Consider the following 24,635-nt stretch of genomic DNA (forward strand, 5'->3'; position numbering starts at 1 on the left):
TTGTGCAGGGCTTTTATATACCAAAATATTCGATATATGTATTTAGGCAGCGTGCTATTTCGATGAGGTCGAACCAAAGGGATGAGTTAGAGTCAGGCGGAACATATACCATATTTCGTACGCCGATTCTGAATAAGTAATACCAGGGGCGGATCCAGAAGTCGTTTTTTGGGGAGGATGAAGATTTTTATATTAATTATAGTCATTTTATTCAGTTTAATATCATGGTGGAAATGTTCAAGTTCACTTTTGAGCTTCAAACGTCACACAACGTTGTCATTATCCAAAAGGCCTTTAAATCAGTATATCTAGCAATAAAATTTTGCATTTCTTTAGTTTTCAAAGCAGATGCTTTCTCTAGAAGCTGCAAACTCAGTTCAAATGCATCCAATACTTCTCTAGAAAAGCGCGTCTTCAAATCTTCACATATTGTAACCAAACGAGTTATGTACACTGTAGTATTCTTCGTAAGTTTTCATGCAGAAGTTTTCGCGTTTTGTTTGTCGGCCGCAGATTCTCAGTTTTTCTTCGTCAACTTTCAGTTGTGCCGCCATTTTTTTCGTACCTAAATAAATTGATCGAAAATGTTCCTCAGCTTTTTGCCTTCGATTACGGATTGCTACAAGCAGCGTATCTATCATATTTGACGACTTTTCCAGTTCGATTGATGCTTACTGAACAATCACGCTGAGTGAATGAGTTAGAGATAGAGTATCACATAGGCAAAAAATCTCAATTATAAATTAAATTTGCACACGGCTGTGATTGCTTTTTCCACTATTATCCCAGTAACTAATTTTTGCCAGAAAATTAAAAATTTTCTAGATGATTTTTCTGTTACTTTATATTTTATCAGAGCAGTGCAATTATTAATAAGCCATTGGTTCTGGTGGGAGGAAATTTTCTTCTATTTCCCCTTTCTGAACTAGGATCACTACACGTGGGTCAACATAAGATTTTTTATGGTATATCTTATATTATTTATGCATATTTTTATTTTATTTTAGTAGATACTAATTATTATTATTTTTTATTATTTCAAAATCTATATAATTTTGCATAAAATATTTAACTCAATAATTGAAATGCTCTAGACATTTTTAAAATTTTAAAATGCATTTTGAAAATTTCATATACATATATTATATATACATACTTATATTCTTATTAGTCTTTAAGCAATAGTTGCCATATTTCATAGCTAAACTGCATCTAATACTTTAATAATTTGCACATTTTAAGAAGTTATCTTTAAATTACATTATTATTATATTCACACTTAATTATAATTTTTTTAACCAACTTTTGTTTGCCTTTCTGTTTTCTGTATATTTTCATTTCGAATGTGATTTCTTATTGGTTTGTTTGCGGGGATTTTAAAGTGGCAACTTCCAATTGTCACCGGATTTCCGACAACGCGCCTCATCGAATGCCAGTTCCTGCGGACGCCTGAGTCCGATACCAGCACTCATAGGACTTGAGCCAGATTGGAGTTTCGGTGGTGATTACACAAGTACAAGCATAACGCCAGCACAGGCAGCCTCAATGGACCAACTCGCTGGCTCAATTGCGGAGGTTAAACTGCCAAAGGATATTCTACAAGGGTCAGTGACCATATTTTCAGTTCTCTCTCTTTTTTGTGTAAACCGATGTGATTTTTATTATTTCAGTATATTTTTATTTGATTTTGAATTTTTGTGCGTGTATGAGTTGCGGTAGCGTGCAAAATGCAAATTTTTGTTTCTCAAACTATTTTAGTTTGCATTTGAATTTTGAATTCTGAGTGCGTTTGTAGTTGCTTGCAAGCATGTGTGTGTGTGTGTATGCGTTGTGCATGTCTGTTTATGTAGTGGTGTCTACTGCACTTTCAGCTATTTTCAAGCCATTCAGTCCGCAGATAAATAAAGTGAAATTTTTTGTCTCTTTCTCTTACCACTAAACGGTCATACGGTTGGAGTAGGTTTAGCGCTGCCTCCGGCATACCCACGCAGCCGCCACCGCCATACCAGGCGCCGCAGACGTACGGCCTGAACGGACCAGTCGTCTCGCAGGGCTACAGCCTGCAGGCACAGCAATGCCTGTTGCATCGCTCGCTGACGTGCAGCTGCTTGCACAACTCACGCGACGTAAGACCACCTTTTACTTTACAGCAACAAATTTTGGTTTTAAAATTTCATTTTATTTACTTTTCTCTATGCGCGCAGGGTCTGTCGCCAAATTCAGTCACCACAACCATGTCACCCGCCTATCCGAACAGCGAGCCGTCGTCGGACTCGTTGAACACTTACAGTAATGTGGTCTTGGACGCCGCCAATGCCGCTGGCGTTGCGAATGATAACGGTGCTAGCTTAATGGTGCAGCAACAGCAACAACAGCGGCAGCAGCAGCAGCAACAGCAACATCAACATCAACAGCAACAACAACAGCGACAACAGCAGCAGCAGCAACAACAACAACAACAACAGCAACAGCAGTCACTTAACACAAATTTGGAAGGTAAATTGCTAATTGCTTGATCAAACGAAGTCTTTCAAGAAATAAAATCGGCGAAATCTGCCGAAACTGTTAATTTGAGTATTTAGGCAGTTTGAACAAACAAACAGCTTTAAAAATACCAAATTTTGATTTCTAACATACGGTAAAGTTTGTTTAAAGTTATGCCGGGACTAACGCACATTTGACTTATTCAAACTCCACAATAGTTTGGTACTTCCTCCGAAAGCTTTCTGCTATATCCATTGATATGTAAATTTTATTAGAGCGTGTTGCGTAAATTATATTTTTAGACTTTACATAAACGTTTAGGTGTCAATTGGATTACATTATGCAGCATAGTTGCTAAGGCGGGCGAAATAGCGATTTCGACAATTTTCCAACTTTTCAATATCAGTTCTGTAGTAAGATTCGTAGACAGCCACAGTCTGGACGATTTCTCATCAGCGACTCTCTTGACTTCCGAGAAGAAAACATCGCTTGAGTTCGATTTTACTTGATTCTTCTCCGAAGGAGCTTGCTGCTCTCTCTCACTCAATCCACAGCCACCGTATTCATTAGCTGAAGTAAGAAACACAGACTGGATCTTAATATCAAAGTCGGTGGCGTTAAAATTCCGACTGTCAACAAACCTAAGATTTTAGGTATTACACCTGATAGTCTGTGCTCCTTCACAACTCATAGGAAGATGATGATTGCCTAAGTGCCGAGCTGTAACAAAATCGTTAAGTCGTTACCCGGCAATTTATGGGGAAAGAATTGAGAAACATTTGTTGGCAGCAGACAAGAAAATCGTCTGGTCGGTCCGCAAACTACGCTGCACCGATATCGTCTGCTTGATGAAGTCAAACGAGGACGAAGAAGTTTCAGACATGTCTAAATACAGCAATCCGTACCATTAAATGTTATGCCTTGGTGCCTCTTGTCGCACACTTACACTTTGAAACCTGCAGGCCTTGCTCAGCAACACAAATCATTCCTCTCAAAACAGTTTCTGCTGGGATGGTTTCGCAAATTCCATCTTTGCAGTCGTCTGCTTTAAGTGGGGTCGCTTTTGGGAGATTACATGTGTCTTTCCTTAATAACGTCGGTGGAATCGAACAACAATCGAAGATGCCGACTAGACTGCGAACGTCTCAAACTTTAGAAATGCCCTGACGATCATTCATAGTGAAGCCCCTACAACCTTTATCGATTCTCTCCCAGTGTATGGCGTAGTTGGAGTCCAATCAGCATTCACTGCAGACAATATCTCGAGATTACCTGAGAATTAAGAGTGACCTTCGCGTAATTTCATTTTGGATACTATAGCATCTAACCCCTGCTCATCAATGCAGAGCAGTATACAAGCTCAACTCAGTATACAAGCTCAACTCATACAAGTAGTAGTTTCGACTACGTTGAAACAGTACGTTTTCGGTTTTTAAGAAACAAGCAACAGATAATCGCTACAATAACAACATCACAAACTTTAAAAGTACAGTTTTCCAGATTCGACCCACTCAGAGGACTAAAATTCCGAAGAATTTTATATTTAACTCAACTTATCTTAAAATAATATTATTTACTCTAATTAGACGCTTTATTTTGCTTCGACAGACAATAACTGCGCATCGACACTCATCGGTCAGTGCATGGAGGCGCTCAACAATGAGCCACAAATTGACGAATTTACATTGGACAGCTTTCAACCTGGTCTCGACTGCAATCTCGAGGAGGTGAGTAATAGTGAAGTAAAATCCAAATAAATTTCCTCCAATGTCAAGCGCTTTGCATTATATTTCATCCTTTCCATCGCTCTATTTCCACCCCGCAGTTGATCCGGCAGGAGATGAGCATTGACGGCATGTTAGACATAAATATACCGTTCACCGCTGACCCCACAAGTGTTGCCAACGATACGCCGAATTTGGTTAATAGCGCCCTCGGCGTTGGGAATAATACGCACCACCAACAACAACAACAACAACAACAGCTGAATCAGTTGCAGGCTCAGTTACCCCAGCAACAGCAGCAACAATTGATGCCATCCCTATTGAATAGTATCGCTAGCAATAACAACAACAACAATAATAACAATAGTAATATGTTAGAGTTGCCAACCGCCACACCGACGCAAACTAATCTAAACGCACGCGTACAATACTCACAAGCGAGCGTCGTGACGGCACCATCCTGGGTGCACTAGAGCGGTGGGTGTGCATGGCGAGTGGCTGTTAGTGCGCGCAATGTGGAGTAAATTAGTTATAACTATAACAACAACAACATTATTAGCTAAATAGAGTGGTAATCTAATCGGTGGATTTTGTAAACACTAGCAAATGAGAAGTAAGAGAGAATACTAATAACTAGTAATTGGTAGCGATTGCCCGCGAAACCCGTACGTAAACGAGGTGCAGCATGGCGAATGACCCACTGCTGAGGTAGTGGTGACATTTGATATGCAACATTGTGTACATAAATACATATGTACGTTTATTGTAAAATGACTGCACCGCAAGTTGGGTGGTCTGGTAGCGCCAAGCCAATTCAACACTAAAGTTATGTATTTGGATACATACATACATACATACATACATACATACATATATATAAATATATTACATACACGTATAGCAATCGGTAGTTGACGAAATGATTTAATCTATAACCTAACTGTAAAAATAATGCCAACGAATTGCTTTCTACCTTCTATCCACATTACAACAAAAATCAGTTTACAAATAAAAACTGAAACTAAATCAAAAACCAACAAATAAAAATAAAAACAAAAAAAGAATAATTACAGCAAAAAACAGAAACAATAATGATGGTCATATGAAATAAGCTTAAACATAATGGATTGGATAACAACAAAAAAAAAAAAAAAAAAAAAAAAAAAAAAAAAAAAAAAAAAAAAAAAAAAAAAAAAAAAAAAAAAAAAAAAAAAAAAAATATGAATAACAGAAACAAATCAAGGACAATAGCGACATTGGAAACGGATTAGAGCTAACCAACTGCTAGTATAACTGTAGATGAGCGGATAGCATATAGACTCTATATGGAAAGTGAGTACAAGAAAGTTTGATTATTTTAAATTAAATAATATATATTTGTGTATATAGTCATTTTAAGAGATCAAAGAGTTACCATCAGGCAGTGACTAGTTAGTATTCTCACATTCTTCCTACAGTTTCTTCTATCGAGTGCCAATAGGAATTTTGTGTACTTCCGATCTACCGTTTTGCACCTGAATTTGGCAGTTTTGCACTCAAGTAGCTGGTGCCATCGATTTTTGATTTCCTTTATCAAGCTTCTGTCACGTTTTCGGATGTTACCTGTACTGTATCTTTACCAATCTTGTCCACTATTTTCCACTCAGAGTTAAAGCTTTGATTGGGTGGCGTCGGGAGCTGACAGATATTAATTCAAAGTGCTTGAAAGTTTATCCAGCAATAAAGATAGTTAACTTGCTGAAATCGCTTCAGAACTGTAAATAACGCTTGCTGAGTCGAAAACCTTTCAAGCTGGCGTGTTATTTTCCAGTTGGAAAACACGAGCTGCCTGTCGCCGTACATCTCGTACAGCTCATCATTCCATCGGCCATAAATCTTTCGTAAGAAATTTCTTTTGAACACTCCTAAAACCGACGACTCTTCAGATGATGCCATTGTCCATGCCTCGGTACCATATAGCTGGACGGGGATGATGAGTGACTTGTAGAGTTTGTTTTTTGTTCACCGAGAGAGGACTTTACTTTTAAATTTTCCAAAGTACCACCCGTTGTGCTTCTGAATCGAATTCACAGGGCTAATATCGTTGTTGTACCCAATTCATAAATATTTCACACGTGAGAAACGCTCAAAAAGGCGAAAAGAAGACGGCTAAACAAAGATTTTCTGTGCTTAATTGATTTACTGCTAACACCAGTTCCCTTTGAATCTCCAAATATTATGTTTTTGTCTTACTTTAAAATTTATTATAATTTTATACAAATATAAAGTATTTATAATGCTCTCACAACCATACAAGAACATTATAATTGTATAAACTAACCAAATATACACACATACACATACGACGCATCGTGTACAGCACAACTATTCCAGATCATCAATCAAAATCGTACTCGGCGAACTGTCCCCATAGCAAACGGGTTTATCGCCACTGTCAATGGAATTGGCGCTACCTATTTTCGGTATGCCACTCATTTCGGCATTCGCGCGATTACTGAATTCCTGCAGCTTAATTATCAGCATTGCGAATACTTGCGGCGAGAGTGTGGCTTGAAAGAAGCCCAGTATTCGCGTCGGCTGTTCGCACACACCCAACGCATTGACGAAGTGCACCACACCATTTTCGAATTCACCACGCCCAATTAGTGTTTCACCCAAATTGATTTCCTGTGCGAAATAGCGCTGCAGCGCTTCGTAATCATTCAGGCTTGCATTTCGTACTGCATTTTGATATTTACGTTGGCGCCGTCGACGTTCGTACACTTTCATTTTGTATTCGGGATCGGCACGTCGTTTCCGATCGAAATAAATGCAATAGCCGAGAAAAAGTGTGCCCGCTACACCCGCTGCTATGCCAACTGTCGTTTTGTTGAGCATATTCATACGAAAGGATGTTCACAATTTTATAGAAATATATAAATAAAAATATTTTGAAATTAATTTGATGGGAAATAGAAATTTTGACTTCTTCTAGCTTACTCTGACTCATGATATAAATGGGTTTAAAATGTTACTTGAAAATTTTTGACAGTGTGTGGTGACAAAAATGCGATGTTGCCACCGTTTGAGTAAATAATGTGAGAATTTTTCGTTTCTTGTATGGTAGAAAATTTATTAGGGTTTTTAGTAATTTTTTTGAGACTCACGATGATTATGTGTACATATTCGTGAAGTTTTAAGTAAATTGTCTCTTGATTTCATTAAGGTACCTCGCATACAATCACCACTAATTTAGAGTAAAGTCAGGCGGATATTATTACTAATATTAGCTATATGGGGTCTAGGTTGAATTTTCGTCCAATTTTATCTATTTTATGTACAAAAATACTGTTATGATTAAAACACGCGTTCTTATTTTCATTAAAGTCACCCAGAATTTCGAAAATCTTTATATTAGGTACATGGGGGCTAACGGAAGTATTGATCCAATTCAACCCATTTTTGACACACAGACATACTATTATTAGGAAATAATTCTCTGTGAGTTTCATTTGTATGTCCTATAAATCATGTATATATACTGGGGTCCACTTATTCGGTATCTTAGAATTAGTACATGTATTGATGTCTAATTTATGTTCGAAGTTTTCATAAAGCTTTCACTTTATTTTCTGCGGTTTTGATTTTTTATAACAAACAGATAACCAAACAACATTTCATAGCTTTTATGATACAAAATAAATTCTTTTAGTTATCTCTTTCTTCTCGCTAACTCCTCCAAACACACTATGAACGGAGGTGATGAAATAAAAATGAGAATTACTAAGAACACAAAGTATTATTATAATTGTATGCGTATAATTGCCCACAAATTTTTATAGCGATTTTTTCCTTTCGCATCTTAATATGTATGTTTACTTAAGCCCAGCAGTTAAATCAGCTAGTTACAAAATACTTCACAACTAGTGTGAAGCAGAAGCCGAACTACTCCTCCGAACGTATTTTTTGATACAAACCATTTATATGTTTCGCTTGCTGAAGGTGATTCCGTTTGGAAATTTGTCAGTTTTGTAAAGGACCAAAACGTATCCGTAACGGTGTAGTACAATTTAACTACAGAGAAATAGATTGTAGAGGTTTTTTATTAAAAAAAATCCTCAAATACATTGGGGAATGTTTCTTATCATTCGAAAGAACATTCCGTGTTTTTAATTTTTTTAAGATTATTTTTTCTCTCGCCATTCGTTAAGGCAAATTTTCGATGACTAGTTCGAGGCTTTCGATTGGTAACTGGGGGATAACACCGTGATGTTTTGCTTCAAAGCCTGAAATGAAGTGGGACTTCCCGCATAGACTTTAGACATGACATATCCTCACAGCAAAACGTCTAATTGTATGATATCACAAGATTTTGGTGGTCAATAGAGAGGTCCAAAACATGTAATTATCTGTTCACCGAAGTGTTCTCCCAATAAATCCATTGATCGATGCGATGTGTGGGTATTGTCTTGTTGAAACCAAATGTCGTGTTATCATGGCGCGATAACGGAAGAAATATGGACCGATGATTCCACCGGCCAACTAACCACACCAAACAGTAGTAGTAGTAGTTTTCCGGATGAAATGGCAGTTCTTGAATCAATACAAGTTGCTTATCGTTTAAAATGCGGCAATTTTGCTTGTTTACATAATCACTGAGCCAGAAATGAGTATCATCGTTGAACAAAATTTTGTTCGAAAATGTCGGATCTCTTTGGAACTTTTCAAGAGCACACAAAGTGACGCAACATCGCTTGGCAAGGTCGAACGCTTCAGTTCTTGCACTAGCTGCATTTCGAACGCTTCCAATTTAAGATCTCGACGTTAAATATGCCAAGGTTTTCCATACCTCTGTCCAGGTTACTGCGAACGTCGCCGAATCGGGCTTCGTGTACACTCACAGGTATAGTATCTATATTTTCCTCACTGCGTGCTGGATTCGGTATAATATTATACAATAATGCGTGCTGGGCCTCAAAATGGGTGATGATGTTGCGATTAGTACGCTCAGTAGGTCTATTATGAAGACCAAAAGTTGAGCGTAAAACATTCTTTGGATAACGTGAATTTCCGTAATAAAGTTGAACGTTTTGTTAACGTTATTCAGGAGTAAGGCCTACCATGATGAAATGCAGAACAATACTGAATAAAAGTAACAGGACAGCTTAACACGATATGTTGAGAAAAGGGTATTGTAAAAAGTATGTACCACTACTTGGATCAGCCGTTATACAGCAAATTTCCAAAAAATTGGTATGAGTTTGATTATTTTAAGACTAGTTCGATATTAGTCCAAAAATACAATGGATGCGTAAACTTGTTCTTGACTTCTTTTATTTTTCACCACAAGGTGCAAAGTATACAAGTATATGTTGTGTTTGTTTGTATATAAATTTGTATGTCCTCTTCCAAAGCATTTCAACGCTTAGAATAAAAGATTCATTGCCATATTCTGCGCCTGTTTAATGGTCTTTCTTTACAACCGTTAACATTTTTTTCTGCGTTTTGCAGTTTTTGCTTTTTGTGTGAGCTTTTCTCCTAACATTTGTGCGGCTGTGATTTAGTTCGCTGCTTGGAGTCGTAATGTATACACACACAAACATACACACAGATTTTAAAGGACATTTTATGAAATTACATTAACTTACAAGCTGTGGAGACAAGAAGTCGTACACGCAGCAAAGCACACAAATCAGTATGCTGAAACTGCCTAGTGGTTTTGAGGGTTGTCTGTATGTGTATACATGTGCACAAATGTTTGTATGTAAGCTGACGACAATTTGGATTTTTATTTCCTCCATTAATGTACGTGTGATTTTCTGCCAACGGCGGCAAGTTTTTCATTTTTATTATTTTTTCCTTCGGTGTTGACGACCGTAATGATGTATGTGATTACGCCGCTCATACACTAACAAGTGCTATAAATATATACACCCACAGTGGTGCTCGTTGTGTGGGTGCCTGTGTTAAGAATGTCTCTTTGGGCACTGCAGTGGTCGCCAGCACCGCTGTCTCGTTGGCAAGTCAGTTTCAATTTTGGCCAAAGATCTCTTAGCAATTTCTTACGGTTCATTCATTCATTTATTCCATTTGCTCCTTTTGCTTTTTCGCCTCAGTTGTGCAGTGTTGCTTGTGCCGCGTGCGCATTCATTCATATTCATAGATTTCCACTGTAAAATTACATTATTAACATAATTTATGCATAAATGTCATTTAAAATTTGTGCAGCCAGTTCGGCGGAGACGAGAAGAGAAGTTGGCATACTTTTGCTGCGCAGTTGTTGCTGCTGTCTTAGGGGCTGGGGGTGTTTAAAGCATTACAGCAACTTTTACTTAATAAAAGATTAGCTTACGGAGATTTAAGTTTGCCGATGGAGAAAGAGAAATTTGTGAGATTTGTATTTTAAATGGAGATTTTAATATTTTTGTACGTTATAAAAGTAAAAATGTTAATATCTTCAAACATTACTGCCAAAATATTATTACTATACAGCGTTACTTTAATAAGCTTAATAAAGACATGAGTGGAAAATTTGATTTATAATTTAAAGAATTAATTTAATTTTYTCAAACCCAATTCAAACTGTTTGYAATTCGATCTAAATACAATATATGTACATATATGATGTATACTTTTTACAGCGGGTCGATTTACAGGGAGCAAAAAAAAAACAAAAAAAAAAAAAAATATAAATAAAATTGTGACAATAGGAAATGTGCTTTGCATCATTCTGAACAACTTTGCCGAAGAGCCAGCGAATTTGGGGCGATTTTTTTTAGTGATTATAAAAGTTTGGTGGTGAGTTTTGAGATATCCGAATGAAGTTCAATATATAGGCATTTTGACTTACAAATATAGTCGTAAATACGACACTATTTGTCGGATCACCTTAAAATGTTTAAAGATATATATAGATAGGTATATTAGAGTGGATCAATTTACAGGAAACCAAAAAATCATAAAAATTTGTCTTTCAGATATCCGAATTAAATTTAGTACATAGGTGCATTTCGATATTCTATTGATCATTTGTCGGAATCGGCCAGGTCGGGCAACTATATCAAACATCCCACATGCAACCGATTATTCCGATTTTTTAAAAGCTTTATGGAAAAAGTCGACCCGCACTAATTTAAATACATTCGACATATTTATATAACTGCTTAAATTATAGAAAATCATCTAATTAGGTATTATTACTCCACTACCTTCGCGCTCTATTGTACCTATTGTGGTTGATCAAGCGTCTTGATTATTTAAAAATCTGACAAAATGGCAGCAATTTTAAAAATTATAATTTTTGACCACGTTTTTTCAAAACCAATAGAAATCGAAAAAAGTATTTTTCAAAGTTCAGGAGCTTTCAAGATCTCAAAATTTCTTAAAAAAAGCTTAGAAAACTTTAGACCACTTTTGGGAAAACATGTTTAAAGTTGACAGCGCGACGTAAATAACGAGCGTTACGCTGGCTTTGACACTTGATATCTAGCATACCAACATGCTTTCGATCAAATCTCTTGTAAGACAAGTTTCTAGTTATGACTTTATTAGGAATATTCAAAAAACGATTTTTCTACCCAGCAAAGATAGATGACTCCGCTAATCAAAATGTGCCATTAAAGATTGTTCGCTTAAAATATTACAATTTTCGAAGGCACATTAACACAATTCAATCAAGCTGCGTCACAACTAATCACCTATCGTTGAAATATTTAAAAGCGCATTTAAAACAAATCACTCCATCATTAGAGCTCATTAGAGCGCAAATAGCCTCTAAATCGGCAACTCAATTACCAACTCGCCGTAAGTGAGCTAAATTACAAGCAAGTGGAATATGTAAACGATCCATTACACGACACGATACGAAACGTATTGAAATGTGGAAGCTCATCAGAGGCACTCCGAAGCGCACTTGAAGTCCAACAACGCGCATAAAGTATCGAAAGTGCTGATAAAAAACACGCCAAATGGGCAATTTGTCTCCTTGACAAAAAATTTCTTTGCGCAATTGTGTGCTCGTGTGTGTGACTGTGAGTGTGCATCTATTTGTAATTGGCTACTAATTCACTTAAAAATGTAGCCAGCAGCGAAAATGCCAAGACGCTGAGTAGAAGTAGAAGTGTGAGCGAAAGTATGCAGGTGAATTTCAGAGTTACCAACGAAATGGACAAACGCGAAAAGGAGGGAGGTGGTGCCACCACCAGCCACCAAGCAACGCGGAGCACTCATTTTTCTGCATTGCTTGGCAAATTAAATAAGTGATTGCCTACAAAATGTTATGCAACATTGAGCACACGGCCGGTGGCCACTTAACTGCTGCTTGACTATGCTACTTTGTTGCCACTTCGATCTTTTTTTGCTTTTGTGCTCTGCTTCTGCTTGCTGGCTACCGGTTGTTGCGCTTGTCAGCGGACAGCTTTTGAAAATTTAATTATATCCTTGGGGCAATGAATGTGCAAGTATACACACACACACCTCGACTAAATACTTGCTTTTCGCGCTTCATGTTGCTGTTGTTGTTTTTGCGCGTAAATGAAGCGTTTACTTAATTTGATCGAATTCAAAGTGGTTGACTGTCCGCCATTTATCTCTTATGCCTGCTTTGGCGTTGTTGTTCTCAGCAAAATGTCTAAAGAACTGCAACTGAAAGGCCTTTGAGTGCGATAAACCAGTGTTTTTTCATATTTTTTTGTAAATATGTATATGTGCTTACGTAAATTATGCAGCAGCTGTCTTCTCAAGTAATAGTCAGCCAGCTTCCCATATTTCTTTAACATTTCTGCCACTTCTATGAAGATTTTTATACTCTAATTTGTGACAAACAATTTCAACGCAGCATGATTTTGATTTTTTCCCCTGCATTTATTTCCCCCCAGCCCCGCTAATCTAAGGGCATTTCAATTTGCTGTGCAAGAAAAGCGCCAGTAATTCATTTACGCACACCGTTGCCTGTCTTTTGACTTGTCAGCGTCCAAAGCCGTGTCTTCTGCCAATCTGCTATGTGCAAGGTTTTTTATTGTTTTTGGTTTTTTCGCCTTGTCTTGGCGCTAGTAATTTGGGCTTTGCAAACTTTTCACAAACTGTCAGTGTGCATTTTTGCTTTGTAAAAAGTTTGCTGCCAACTTTTTTCTCGCTATTTATTTCAATTCATTTGTGTTCTTTTTTTTTTGTTGCTGTGCTCTTTGTAATTCTCGCTTTTTGCTTGACAAATTGAATTCTTACAAGCTTTTTATTTGTTTGCTTGTGCACTTGTGTATGTGTGTGTGTAATCCGGCAATTAGAATCGAAACTTTTCTGACTGGTGGCGTTGCGGTGATGCGTCATTGGTGTTTGCTTGGTCGCAAAAGTTTGACGTAAATCATGCTTGTCCAGTCAAAGTGAAGAAAAAAAAAAGTTGAAAACGAAATAAAAGCGGGAGCGCAGCCAAAGGAACCCCAAAATGCGCTTAAACTTTTTCGCATACTTTCACTTGAGCGAATTATCTAAGCGAATTATTTGAATACTTGCGCAAGTTCATTTGCATTTGGCAGCTAATTTTTTTTCTTACAGTTTATTTGTAATTTTATTTAGACGAGATCTTGCGTCTTTATGAGATTTACAGATTTCTCAATGGACGATTTGCATTGTGGAAATCTTTGAAATTTTTGTAGTTTATGGACTATAGTAGTTATGTATATAGGTTGTGGTGCTTAAGGGGCACAACTATTTTGAAATTTATTTAAAAATGAAATCAATTCATACTTTAAAAACAACTTTCCGAACTTTTAAATCGATAATTTAAATAATTTTTGAGTAGCCGCTCAATTCATTCAGCTCAATCAGTATATCTTTAAACGCGTTCTTCTCAAAGCAAGGATTAATATGTAATTTCATAATTATTCGGGCATAATTATTCGGGCACAATTAATCCTTTTACTATCAAATTTTATCAGCATTTTTTAATTACCAAAAATCGTTTTTCTTTCAAAGCTATCACCCGAGGTTCGCCCTTTATAATTAAGGAAGAAAGCTTTGGTGTTGTATACGGAAACCAAATTAAAATTCGTCAGCAAGTTAGTTTGCCGAGTTGAGAGTAATTAACCGGTTATTATTCCGTTACGTATCAGTTAAGTTACCAGTTACCCGAACGCTCTCTTCTACAGTATTTCGCAGTGATTCCAAGCCAATGATATTAAAATTGAACTTTGAAGACTGAAATTTATAAATAACTTTGAGATCCGGCCACACGTTGCTGTGGTATAGATATTTCTCTATTATTCATATAATAAACTATTCAATACAGTGGAAATTTTATTTACGAATAAAGACGAAAACGTGCATGACGGTGTAAGAATGAAAAGGATTGAGATTATATAATATAATATTTTGAATATGCTCATACGAATAAATTTCATTGGTTGGTTGGTTCGAACTGTACACAGTGTGCTAAATTTTACTAAAATCGGGTCAGTTGATTAAGAGTCCATCGCGGACAAACAACGTGACACGAACTTCTTATATATAAAAATTGAATAATATTGAGTAGTCAAAAAAGCCTTTTCGTATTTGGTCAATAGATGTCGTTGCAGTCGTATATCTCCAGTGGTACCAATCACATTGTATCATACCATATTGTGTTGGAAAGTTGAGATTTTAAGCTTATTTAAACACAAAAATTAAGTTTGGGGAAGTTGAAAAAAATTGGAAGTTTACAGAGATGACACAGTAACAGTTCGTGTAGCACAACAATGGTTCGCTCACTTCCGTTCTGGATATTTCGATTTACATTTATGATAGTTTTACACTGAGGGACTAATGTCTCTAGAGGAAAAATGGCGCAAAAAGATCGACCAAAGTGGTACATATTTCTTGTCGAAACAGTCTTTTCGTATTTTCCCAAATTTTATCTTTACTCAAGCACTGGGTTCATTGGTAGAATCTTGTGAGTTTATATAATCGCTAGAAAAACATTGTATTGCTCATTTTCGAGTCTTCAGTACGGCGCATAGCAATCAAAGCATCGTTTTGTATTTTGAAAAGAGAAATTTATTTTTTAATTCTACAAATTTTGCAAAACTTGCGCTTCGTTCAATTGCTGAGTCCAAGAGGAGTAGTCATCCTTTAAGATGCCTGCACTTGAAGCGAATTTTAACAGACTCCGCGACCTCCTATCGATACCTGCTCCAGTGTACCACACCGTGGGGTCCGCAGTGCTAACAGCATAGTCTTGCCAATTCCCTGCTCTAGACATTTTCTACAGCCTTCTCGTTCTGTCAGTCTCATAATTTTGTAAATAAGTAAGATACTCCTTTTACTTTTGCCTCTATATATGTTATAGTCAATTTCTTTAAAAATGTATAATCCTATTGAACAAATGACCAATTGAATTTATTTTTGAATTTCTGAATATTTTTTAACTGGTTATTTGATTGCTATATTAAAATTTTGTTACATGATTTCCTAGAGACTACTACAGTCTTAGAGAGTACCATAGCTTCTTGTATTGACAAAGTGCCTATATTGAAACAAAATGGAAATATTCTATTTTTATGGCTTTAGTAAGATAGAGAATTTCGAGATCAGTATTTTTTAAATTTTGGGTACATTTTAATACAATTTAATTATATTTTATTAAAAAAAAAAAACTCTTGTCAAGAAGAAACTCACAAAACTATGAAAAATAGTGACAAATAAAATTCAATAAAAAAATTTAAATAAAATAGAAAACTCGAAGTAAATTTAGATTAAATTATACTTTATAAATGTATACTAGATTCTTCTACTGTCATAAAGTGTGGGAGATATCACTGGTAGGTAGGGTTAAACTCAATTACACCAGCATCTCTACATCTTAGTAATCTTCTATATATAATACATATAAATCACAGCCGAAGAAGATTCCCGAATACGCTTATGAAATTTTAGTATACTTAAACTAATTTGAACTTTCCGAAATTTGAAGCAAAACCTTTTGGGCTAAATACTTATTCATAAAGTAAAATGTATGTCTCAACCGCCTGCTGACATAGAGCCAAAATTGTTTCCGAATATTTACTATAATTTATAAGAAATATTAAAATTAATTTTTTTTTTTCAAAAACCAAAATTATTAGCAACAAAAATAAGTTGCCTTATATTTCCTTGGTTTAACTGTAAACGAAGTTAGCTTTAAAATATAATAAAGTTGATCTACTCATATAATCTCTATCCACACATACAAATATAATTATAAAGCAACGCTGAGCTGCCCTGCGCTATCGCTACTTGTCACACTTTCAAACTTTTGGCATTTGATTAACTCAGTTCGTGCAGAATTTATTAATAAGGTAAAAATTTGGGTATTAAAATTTAATCGAACATAAAAGTTGTCAACTTAACCTCTGTGATAGGCTGGAGGCGAAAGCCAACCGGAGAGCTTGACAGCAGAAACAAAAAAAAAAAAAAAAAGAAAAAAAAAAAAAAAAAAAAAAAAAAAAAAAAAAAAAAAAAAAAAAAAAAAAAAAAAAACAACTGCAAATACTGAGGGAAGGAGTAAAATAAAGCAGAATAGAAAAACAGCAGGGAGAGCGGATGGAATGGGCGACAATTTGGCTCACTGCACATTATATGAGACAATTTAACTTTATTAACCACCCGCCTGTGCTGTCAATATTAAATCAGATGTCCCGAAGGTTCAACTGAAAGGACAAAAAAACCGGGAAAGAACTGCACATGGCCAGTAGTAAAAAAGAGGCGCAGCGTGCGCAAATACACATACATACCAATATGTATGTATGCATGTATGTGTGTATGTATATGAATTGAAGAACTGTAAGAATGACGGTAACTTTGTACCCATGGCTATGTGTGCTCTATTTGATTGAATTATTCAGCGAGTTGCCAAAGAATTTGTTTCTAGCACAACTTCATTCTCTCACTTGCTTTTTTTGCATGTGATTTTCATTTCTTTTTCCGGCTCACACCTCGCAACATGCCACTTAAAATTAAAGAAGCCAACTTTGCCACACAATTTCACCGCAACGCGTGTTGCAGGAAGGACGTAAGGAAGGAAGGAGGGAAGGAAAGAGGTGTGTGTGATGACTGAGGGACGAAGTGTTTGACACTTAGTTGCCACGTTTGCCGTGCTCTGTGAATGGAGCTGGGGAAGCATTGTACTGGCGTACATAAAAAGGAAACCAAGTACCGACATTTCTGCTGGGAAATGCAATAAAGTGGCGAATTACTTGGTAGTGGTTGCTAGCGAAAGTTTTTAAACATTTTTTTTTTTTTCAATATTTTTTTTTTTTGTTTTTTTTTTTTTGGTGAAAGCCGCAGCAAAATTTGTCGCGGACGCTAAGCGGTTTTTCTAAATTTTTTGCTTTCCCATTGCCTCAAGCGCTCATTGCCACTGCCATACAAAAGCTATTATACGCTGCTAGGATACGGCCAATTTCGATTTTTATCGCGCTTTTGTCATTTGCTTTTTGTGCTTTGCTTGTTCTTCCTCGTCGGCTTTGAGTTTCATTTTAAAATAATAAAGAGTCGTGAAATTCTTTTGTATTGTGTCCTTGTTCTGCGTTGCGGCTTCCGGAATTCCTACACCAACAAAGTTTCTCTCATTAATAACCGCTAGGGAAATGTTGGCGCATTACTTCGGGAGTTGAGCTGTGTTGGTGTGTGGCATGTTGACAACTGATTTGTGGCTGCCACAAATTATGACACCAGCTGTCAAGTGGAACGGCAACTCATGCTGTGTCGGCAGGTTTATACTTCGTAAACGTGATTTAAAAATGATTGTGCGGTTTTGAATGATGGTCTAAGGCAGGTCGTTCAAAAGCTGGTAATCGTACTGAATTGGTGGGAAAACTTCGTCAAATTAGTAAAACTACGTGGTGCCGAATTAAAATACTATTTGGGGATTTTTGAACCAAATATTGGGTATATATGATTAGAGATGCGAAAATACTTTTTCTACTACCAGTATTTGGATAACAGGAAGGTGTGTTTCACATGAATGCAAAAAAATTGAAAGCTTTTTGTTAAAGAAAATAAATTTATCTGAGCAATCATTCTCTGTAGTCGCCTGATCTATGGCATTTTGAATTTGCAAAACTGAAAGTCAATTTAAAGTAGCTTTTTCAGTAACAATCCTTGTAACGACATAAAAAAATCAGAGCCTGAGGAATTTAGGAGGAGAGGAATTTATTTTTAATTTTAAAAAATTATATTGCATTTTCTTCTACTTGTATGTATATCAACGATTTATAGACTTTTTCCGATCAATTTATAACTTATTGGTTCTATGTTGGACCCAATCTAAAAAACACTTATTAAATTTGTAGACATTTCAAAACTAATTTCAGAAAATCGAGTTAGTTTTTTCTGTTTTATCATTTTAGGGCAGTTTACAGTATACAAATATCCGTAAAGTTGGTAATTTAGACTACATTTTAACATTATATTGAGTCTCGATTCTGGTTTTGCCTCAACATTTTTTGGCTTAGTTAAATTTTGCTGTAACATACATACTAGTAGGTTCGTAATGACGAGAAAACTCCTCCTATATAAATATGAGCTCAGTGAGTAAATACATATCTACCTGTAGGTGCAGTCGACATCTCATATTTTTTTTTTTGCAAAATATTTTATCCATTTACCGTCGAAAAAGGGCACACGTGCCTCTTATACTGAGATTATTACTTGACTACCGGCTAATATAATAATAGCTACTTTAAATGTCGAGATGGTAAGTGGCTGGCGAAAAGTTGGTATTGAATAATTTCTGTCAAATATTAAATTTCTTTCGTCATATTTTTTCAATGGACGAAAGTTATTGGACAAACAGAAAACAAAGTGCGTTTTAATGACAGATGAATAAAATATATGCCATTCCAAAGAAAGAAAAGATTGACTTAACAAAGAATATTCTTTGAATTACCGTAGAAAATATTTAACCCAACTTATGCGTATGAAATCACACAGAATACCATACCCGGTACATACCAGCTACATACCAGGTACATAACTCACATATTCACACATGTATTTTGCCTAAATCTTGACCCTGCGGTCAAATGTATTTAAAAATTTAAAAAACTCGCAGTGGGTTTTTCTTTATTTAATCTAATTAACCTCAAACAAAAAGGTTAATTTTCCCAATATTTAATTAAATTAAACAAAAAAATAAATAAAAATAACTGTTCATATTTGTATTAGAAGTACTTAAATGTATTAATTTGCCCACTAATTTCTTAAGGGGCAACATGGGTTTCCTCGAGCAAACAACGACGTATTTCCAAAAAAATTGTATTTTTCATATAAGAAATTAAATATTTTATTCAAACTTTTTATTGCTCCAAACGTACAAATTTTACAAAGATTTTGTGGAATTTTCAAAGAAAAACTCTCAAAACTCGGTCATTAATTGCAACGTCATTTCCTGCAATCCCTGGGAAAAAGGTGCTCCAGCGTTAACAGCAGAACTCTGATGATCCTGTAATATCACCAATAAAATAGAAAATATATAGCAGTTTTAATTAAAATCATAAACCAGTCATTAAAAGGGAAAATTTTAATCAAAACGAAGCTAATATACCCATCACAGGTGCATTTCTTTTAGTAACTAAGTGTTTAAGGAAATCTAAAGATTTTTTATCCAAAAGAAGACAGTTGACAAGTTTTGATTTTTTAGTTTATAAGGCAGGCTTTGGTATCCTAGGACTATTTCGTAAATATACAGACAGACTGACTGACAGACAGACGGAAATGGCTCAATCGACTCAGCTCAACATATTGATCATTTAAGTATATACTTTATAGGGTTTCCGACGCTTCCTTCTGGGTGTTACAAACTTCGTGGCAAACTTATTATACCCTGTTCAGGGTATAAAAATTGTCTTTGAAACCGTGAAACCCATGTAAACCCTTAGAGGAGATGTTTGGCTTCTAAAAGTATCAAAACATACTATCATTCATTTAAATACTAATTTGCAAAAACTATTTACACTTCCTTCTTAAACTCCCATACAATTTTCCTAAAGGGTTTACCTTAGTGTGCCCTGCAATTGTTGAGGTTCAGTGAGGTCGTTAACGGTTGAAACGCATGTTATCTTGTTTGCTTAGCACCTTTTTAACACACACTTGACTTGAGAGCTCACATATCCTTCGACAAACACATTAAACCATAAATTACTCACACTCATACATAAGCACACACACATGCAAACACGCGCAGAGCATAATGCGAACATAAGTGCGCACTTATTTCAAAGCATCCAAATTCACACTTTCACACCAAGCAAAGAGTTGTGCTCATAATGCTGTTGCTTTTGTTGTAGTACTTGTTGTTCCATTGTTTTCGAGGCAACACTTAAAAACACGTTTATCGCCTTTGGCGCTAGTATTTGTATTGTGCGAGTATTTAGACCAACGACAGACAGATTATGCGCAGCTGGCTGGGACAGCTCAGCTCAGTGTAGTTGTAGTTGTTTGTGGCAAAAGCAGGTCGCATTTTGTTGTGCAAGTGTTTTATTTTGTTTATTTATTTTCCACTTGGCGAGCTTGATGCGCCCTTTGCTCAAGCCAGCAGCTAACGAATGCCAATTTCTCCACAGCAAAGTTGTCAGGCAGACAGCGAGTGGAGCAGTGAATGCTTACTGCACAATTCCCATTCAACAAGTGGTAATCGCAATGAATTTTTTTGCAAGCGTACAAAACGTACAGACATAATCGCATAAATACTGGCAAACATATTTTACATTGCATTTGCACATAAATCCTTAAGGACCTTAAGCAGCTTCCACAGCGAACGTTGTTGGCTGGCAGCACGCAGTTGTGTCGGATGGAGTGGAAAGCGCAGTCCACACACACGCACACGTATGCAAAGCCAGCAATGCAACGTTATCCACTTCCATTGTCTACGCAATTCGCTATCCTGTCGCAAAATGCCACTTCAACTTGCCACAAACGCTCTCCCACTCTCCACTCACTGCACTGCCATTCAGTCCACTTCACCGCGATTAAGTGGGCGTGATTGTGGTTTTTAATGTTGCTGCGTCTGTTTCCACTGGCGTGTTCTTTTTTGTGTCCTCGCTTATTAGTATTGTTCTTGCTTATTGTTGTTGTTGTAGCTGCTTTCACTGCTGCGCGTTGGCAGCGGCAACAAGTGCCCGCGCTGAGGTGTTCCCTTGCGGTGGTTGTTGACACAAATGAGTGGTTGAACTCAAACGAGCACACACACACACACCTAAATACATACATACACACACACTTACCTACGCAATCTCAAACAATTGACATCACCTCCAGTTTAATGTTTGTTGTTGTATGCTAAGGCATAGCAGCAGTGAATGTAGAGCGTGATGAAGCGCTCTGCTAAGGACTGTGCACCGGTATGGGTGATGCCGTACCGTGCCACCGTGCCACCGCGCCACATGCTTTCAATTGTGCGCTAGTCGTGCACTCGAGCTTAACTGTTATTAAATTGTCGACAATTTGTACGCACACACTCATACGCATGCACGGTTGGCGGTTGCTTCGTCCCTGCCACTTTGTCATCATTAATTTCCGAAGAAAAAATTTATAGTCTTCATTCCTCCGCTCCATTGTGCCTCGCATTATTCTTGTTTAGGTAATTGTATGCGTTCATTTGTAATTTATCGACTGCAAATTGTGGCGATATTTAATTGGCAATTTCAATTGCGGAAACTTCTTTTTAATTCACAGATTTTGAGCAATTCGTAATTTTTTATGATTGGCGGCATTACATCTCTGACATGACAATCAAATTACGGGCTGTTTTCTCAATATCTGATTAGCAACCAATTGTGAGTTGAGTTCTGGTTAACTAAATCAATACTTCTGTAATATTAATTATCTGTCAGTTAAGTTTTGGTTAACTTAACCAAAACTCTTTTCCTCGATAAGGTTGATCATCTGTCAGTTAAGTTTTGGCTAACTTAACTACTGCTCCTTCATTCGGTAAGGCTAACCATCTGTTAGTGAAGCTCTGGTTAACTTAACCATGACTCCTTCCTTCGGTAAAGTTGATCATCTATCAGTTAAGTTCTGCTTAAATTATCTCAAACTCTTTCTTTCGGTAGGTTAACCAGAACTTAAATGACAGATGGTTCTTAACCAGACATTGAGAAAAGGGCCCTAAATTTGATAAAAATAATTCTTTTTTTCCCTACCTACTTTTTTCACTGAAGACCGCACTATTCCTTGAATTCGATAATGTCTCAGTATTTTGAAGGCGGATCCTGATAGTCGTATTTCCAAATGCCTAGATTTTATTCAGGGATCTAAAGAGAAGATATTTCATAGCATAAGTGAAGTTTTACTAACAAGTTTTGCTAATATACATCCCCATAACTTGGTAATAGCTATAAACTTTACAACCCCGAACAAAACTTTCTATCTAGTATTATCTGCTCGAATGGAATAATTAATTTCAATTAAGTGAATTTGTCTCCGGATTCATTTTTAAAAGGTTTCTTTAGCTGTGTCGATTCGCAATTTTCAGTATACTATTTTTGGGCGCTGATATCTTATCAACATACTATATCCAAAAATTAATACATGAAATCGGTTATAATTATTAATAGAAAATGAAACCAATAGGTTACTAAAAGAAGAACATATTCACTAAGGATAGCGCAAGTTCTGTGAGTTTCTCGTCAACACTTGATGAATTGAAAGCAGCTATTTTAGTTTTTCATAAAAAAGGAGGAATGAAATGATACTTCACTTTTTGTTCAAATACCCTGCTCATTTAAAATTTATTAAATTGTCTAAATACCATTTTCCTACTTCTCAAATCTGTACTGAATGATCAATCTTTAAACTTTTTTGTTGCAATGTAAAACTTACTTGTAATCAAATTAATCATTAGACTACATTTAGAACTCTTTCTACCAGATTTCCTTCTGCCAAGCATTGAAGAATATTTAGTTAGGGCACGAAACGTTTTTCCCATGATAATGTAAAATATCAAAGGAAAATATTTAATTGTCAACTAAATTAAGAATTGTATGTATAAGTAACAACTCAAAATACAACTTAATTGTCTCAGCTGATTGATTTGTTTTGAAAAAGGTTAACATTACCTGCTGAAATAGTTAGGTTAATGAGTTAATCATCCTTATCTGAAATCTGAAAGGAAAAATTTGCCACTAATACGCTAAGAGGGGTATGTGATTTATCCTGATTACGAATTAGAGTATGGCAAATTATATAGTAAATTGTCATGATTTAATCCATATACCTCTTGCCTACAATAAAAAATCCTACGTGTTATGAAATTTTTACAACCACAACGGTTGTTCGGTTTTAGCAGCTCAAAATTAGCAAGCAACTGCCTTTAACATTACAATCGTGAAATGACTGTGAACTGGTGTTATTTTTAAAACTTAATTATCTCTGCTAATTGAGTTGTCCGACTTTAAAATTAACGCTTAGAATAAACGCTTTATAGTCACCTTAATACTTTATTAAAAGAAGTCCACAATCGTAAGTATTTTTTTGAGAATAATAATAAGTTTTCAACATATTCGAAGACTTTTTTTTTTTTACCTATAAATTTAATATAAATAATTTGAACATTGAAATAAAGAAATTTTGGACTAATATGTACATATGTATGTGTGTGTACTTTACATTTCATAAACCATTTGCCACAAGTGTTCCACATTATTTCTATCTGATATCAAAACTTTCACCCCAACTAGTACTGCCTACAATTTAGACCATTTCTTACTTGCGCCTAAGGCTACTTTATTACCACACCACATAAAAACGGTGCTTCGGCGCAAAATTATGAGCATTGTCGCACTTCATCAAATCGCTATCAGCAGAGTAACAAATTGATCTTGGGAGACAAAGGCTTTTTGCCTCGCAGGATAAACGCAAAGGCGCAAAACAACTGCTAAGAGCCTAAATGTAGCGCAAATGGGCAGTTAACTAGGCGACAAATCCGCAAATGGACAGCAACTAAATTATTTATTAATTCGACTGACACTTGCCACTGCTGCCGACACTGACAGGCGATGAGTAAGTGAGAGACTAGAGTTAAGCGATGCGTGAGATGGGAAGTGGACGACACTACTAGTGCTATGTAATGCACAAATGTGTTTGGCGATAAAGAAGACTCAGCTGAAATTGGCGCAAGAAAAGTTAATCGCAAATATTTATATGCAAATGCGAATAGGCTTAGGATAAGTTGTCAAGCGGTTGGGCGTGTGCGATACAAAATTGAATAGGCCTAACAGCAAATAACAGCAAATAACGGCATAAATGCTGCGTATATGAGGTTGGAGGGAATGAGTCGCAATAAAATTTAGTATTGACACAAGCGTAATTCTAAAGTAAATTCTGGCGCAAATATTCACGCTTGAATGGCTGCAAATAAAATTATAAAAATATGAAAAAGTTGAGCACAATTTTGAGATGCTTTTTAGGCGCAATAATAATAATAAATCGCGCAAATTGGTG

At 36.1% G+C, this 24,635-nt stretch overlaps 1 protein-coding gene and 1 pseudogene across 4 annotated transcripts in view; one reads left to right on the forward strand and one right to left on the reverse strand.

Moving 5' to 3' along the window:
* Positions 1-24,635, forward strand: part of LOC108970465 (forkhead box protein O) — an 85,094-nt gene that overhangs the window by 58,227 nt on the left and 2,232 nt on the right. For all 4 annotated transcript variants that reach the window (XM_018935867.1, XM_018935868.1, XM_018935869.1 and 1 more), the window contains 5 exons: positions 1,383-1,604; positions 1,961-2,126; positions 2,205-2,496; positions 4,093-4,211; positions 4,310-5,540. In XM_018935867.1, coding sequence (XP_018791412.1) covers positions 1,383-1,604; positions 1,961-2,126; positions 2,205-2,496; positions 4,093-4,211; positions 4,310-4,681 — 1,171 coding nt within the window. In that variant the 3' untranslated portion in view covers positions 4,682-5,540. The remainder of the gene's footprint in view (positions 1-1,382; positions 1,605-1,960; positions 2,127-2,204; positions 2,497-4,092; positions 4,212-4,309; positions 5,541-24,635) is intronic.
* On the reverse strand, positions 6,442-7,213 carry LOC108970466 (annotated as a pseudogene).

Source organism: Bactrocera latifrons, unplaced genomic scaffold, assembly GCF_001853355.1.
Source record: "Bactrocera latifrons isolate USDA-ARS-PBARC rearing strain unplaced genomic scaffold, ASM185335v1 scaffold_3, whole genome shotgun sequence".
NCBI lineage: Eukaryota > Metazoa > Arthropoda > Insecta > Diptera > Tephritidae > Bactrocera > Bactrocera latifrons.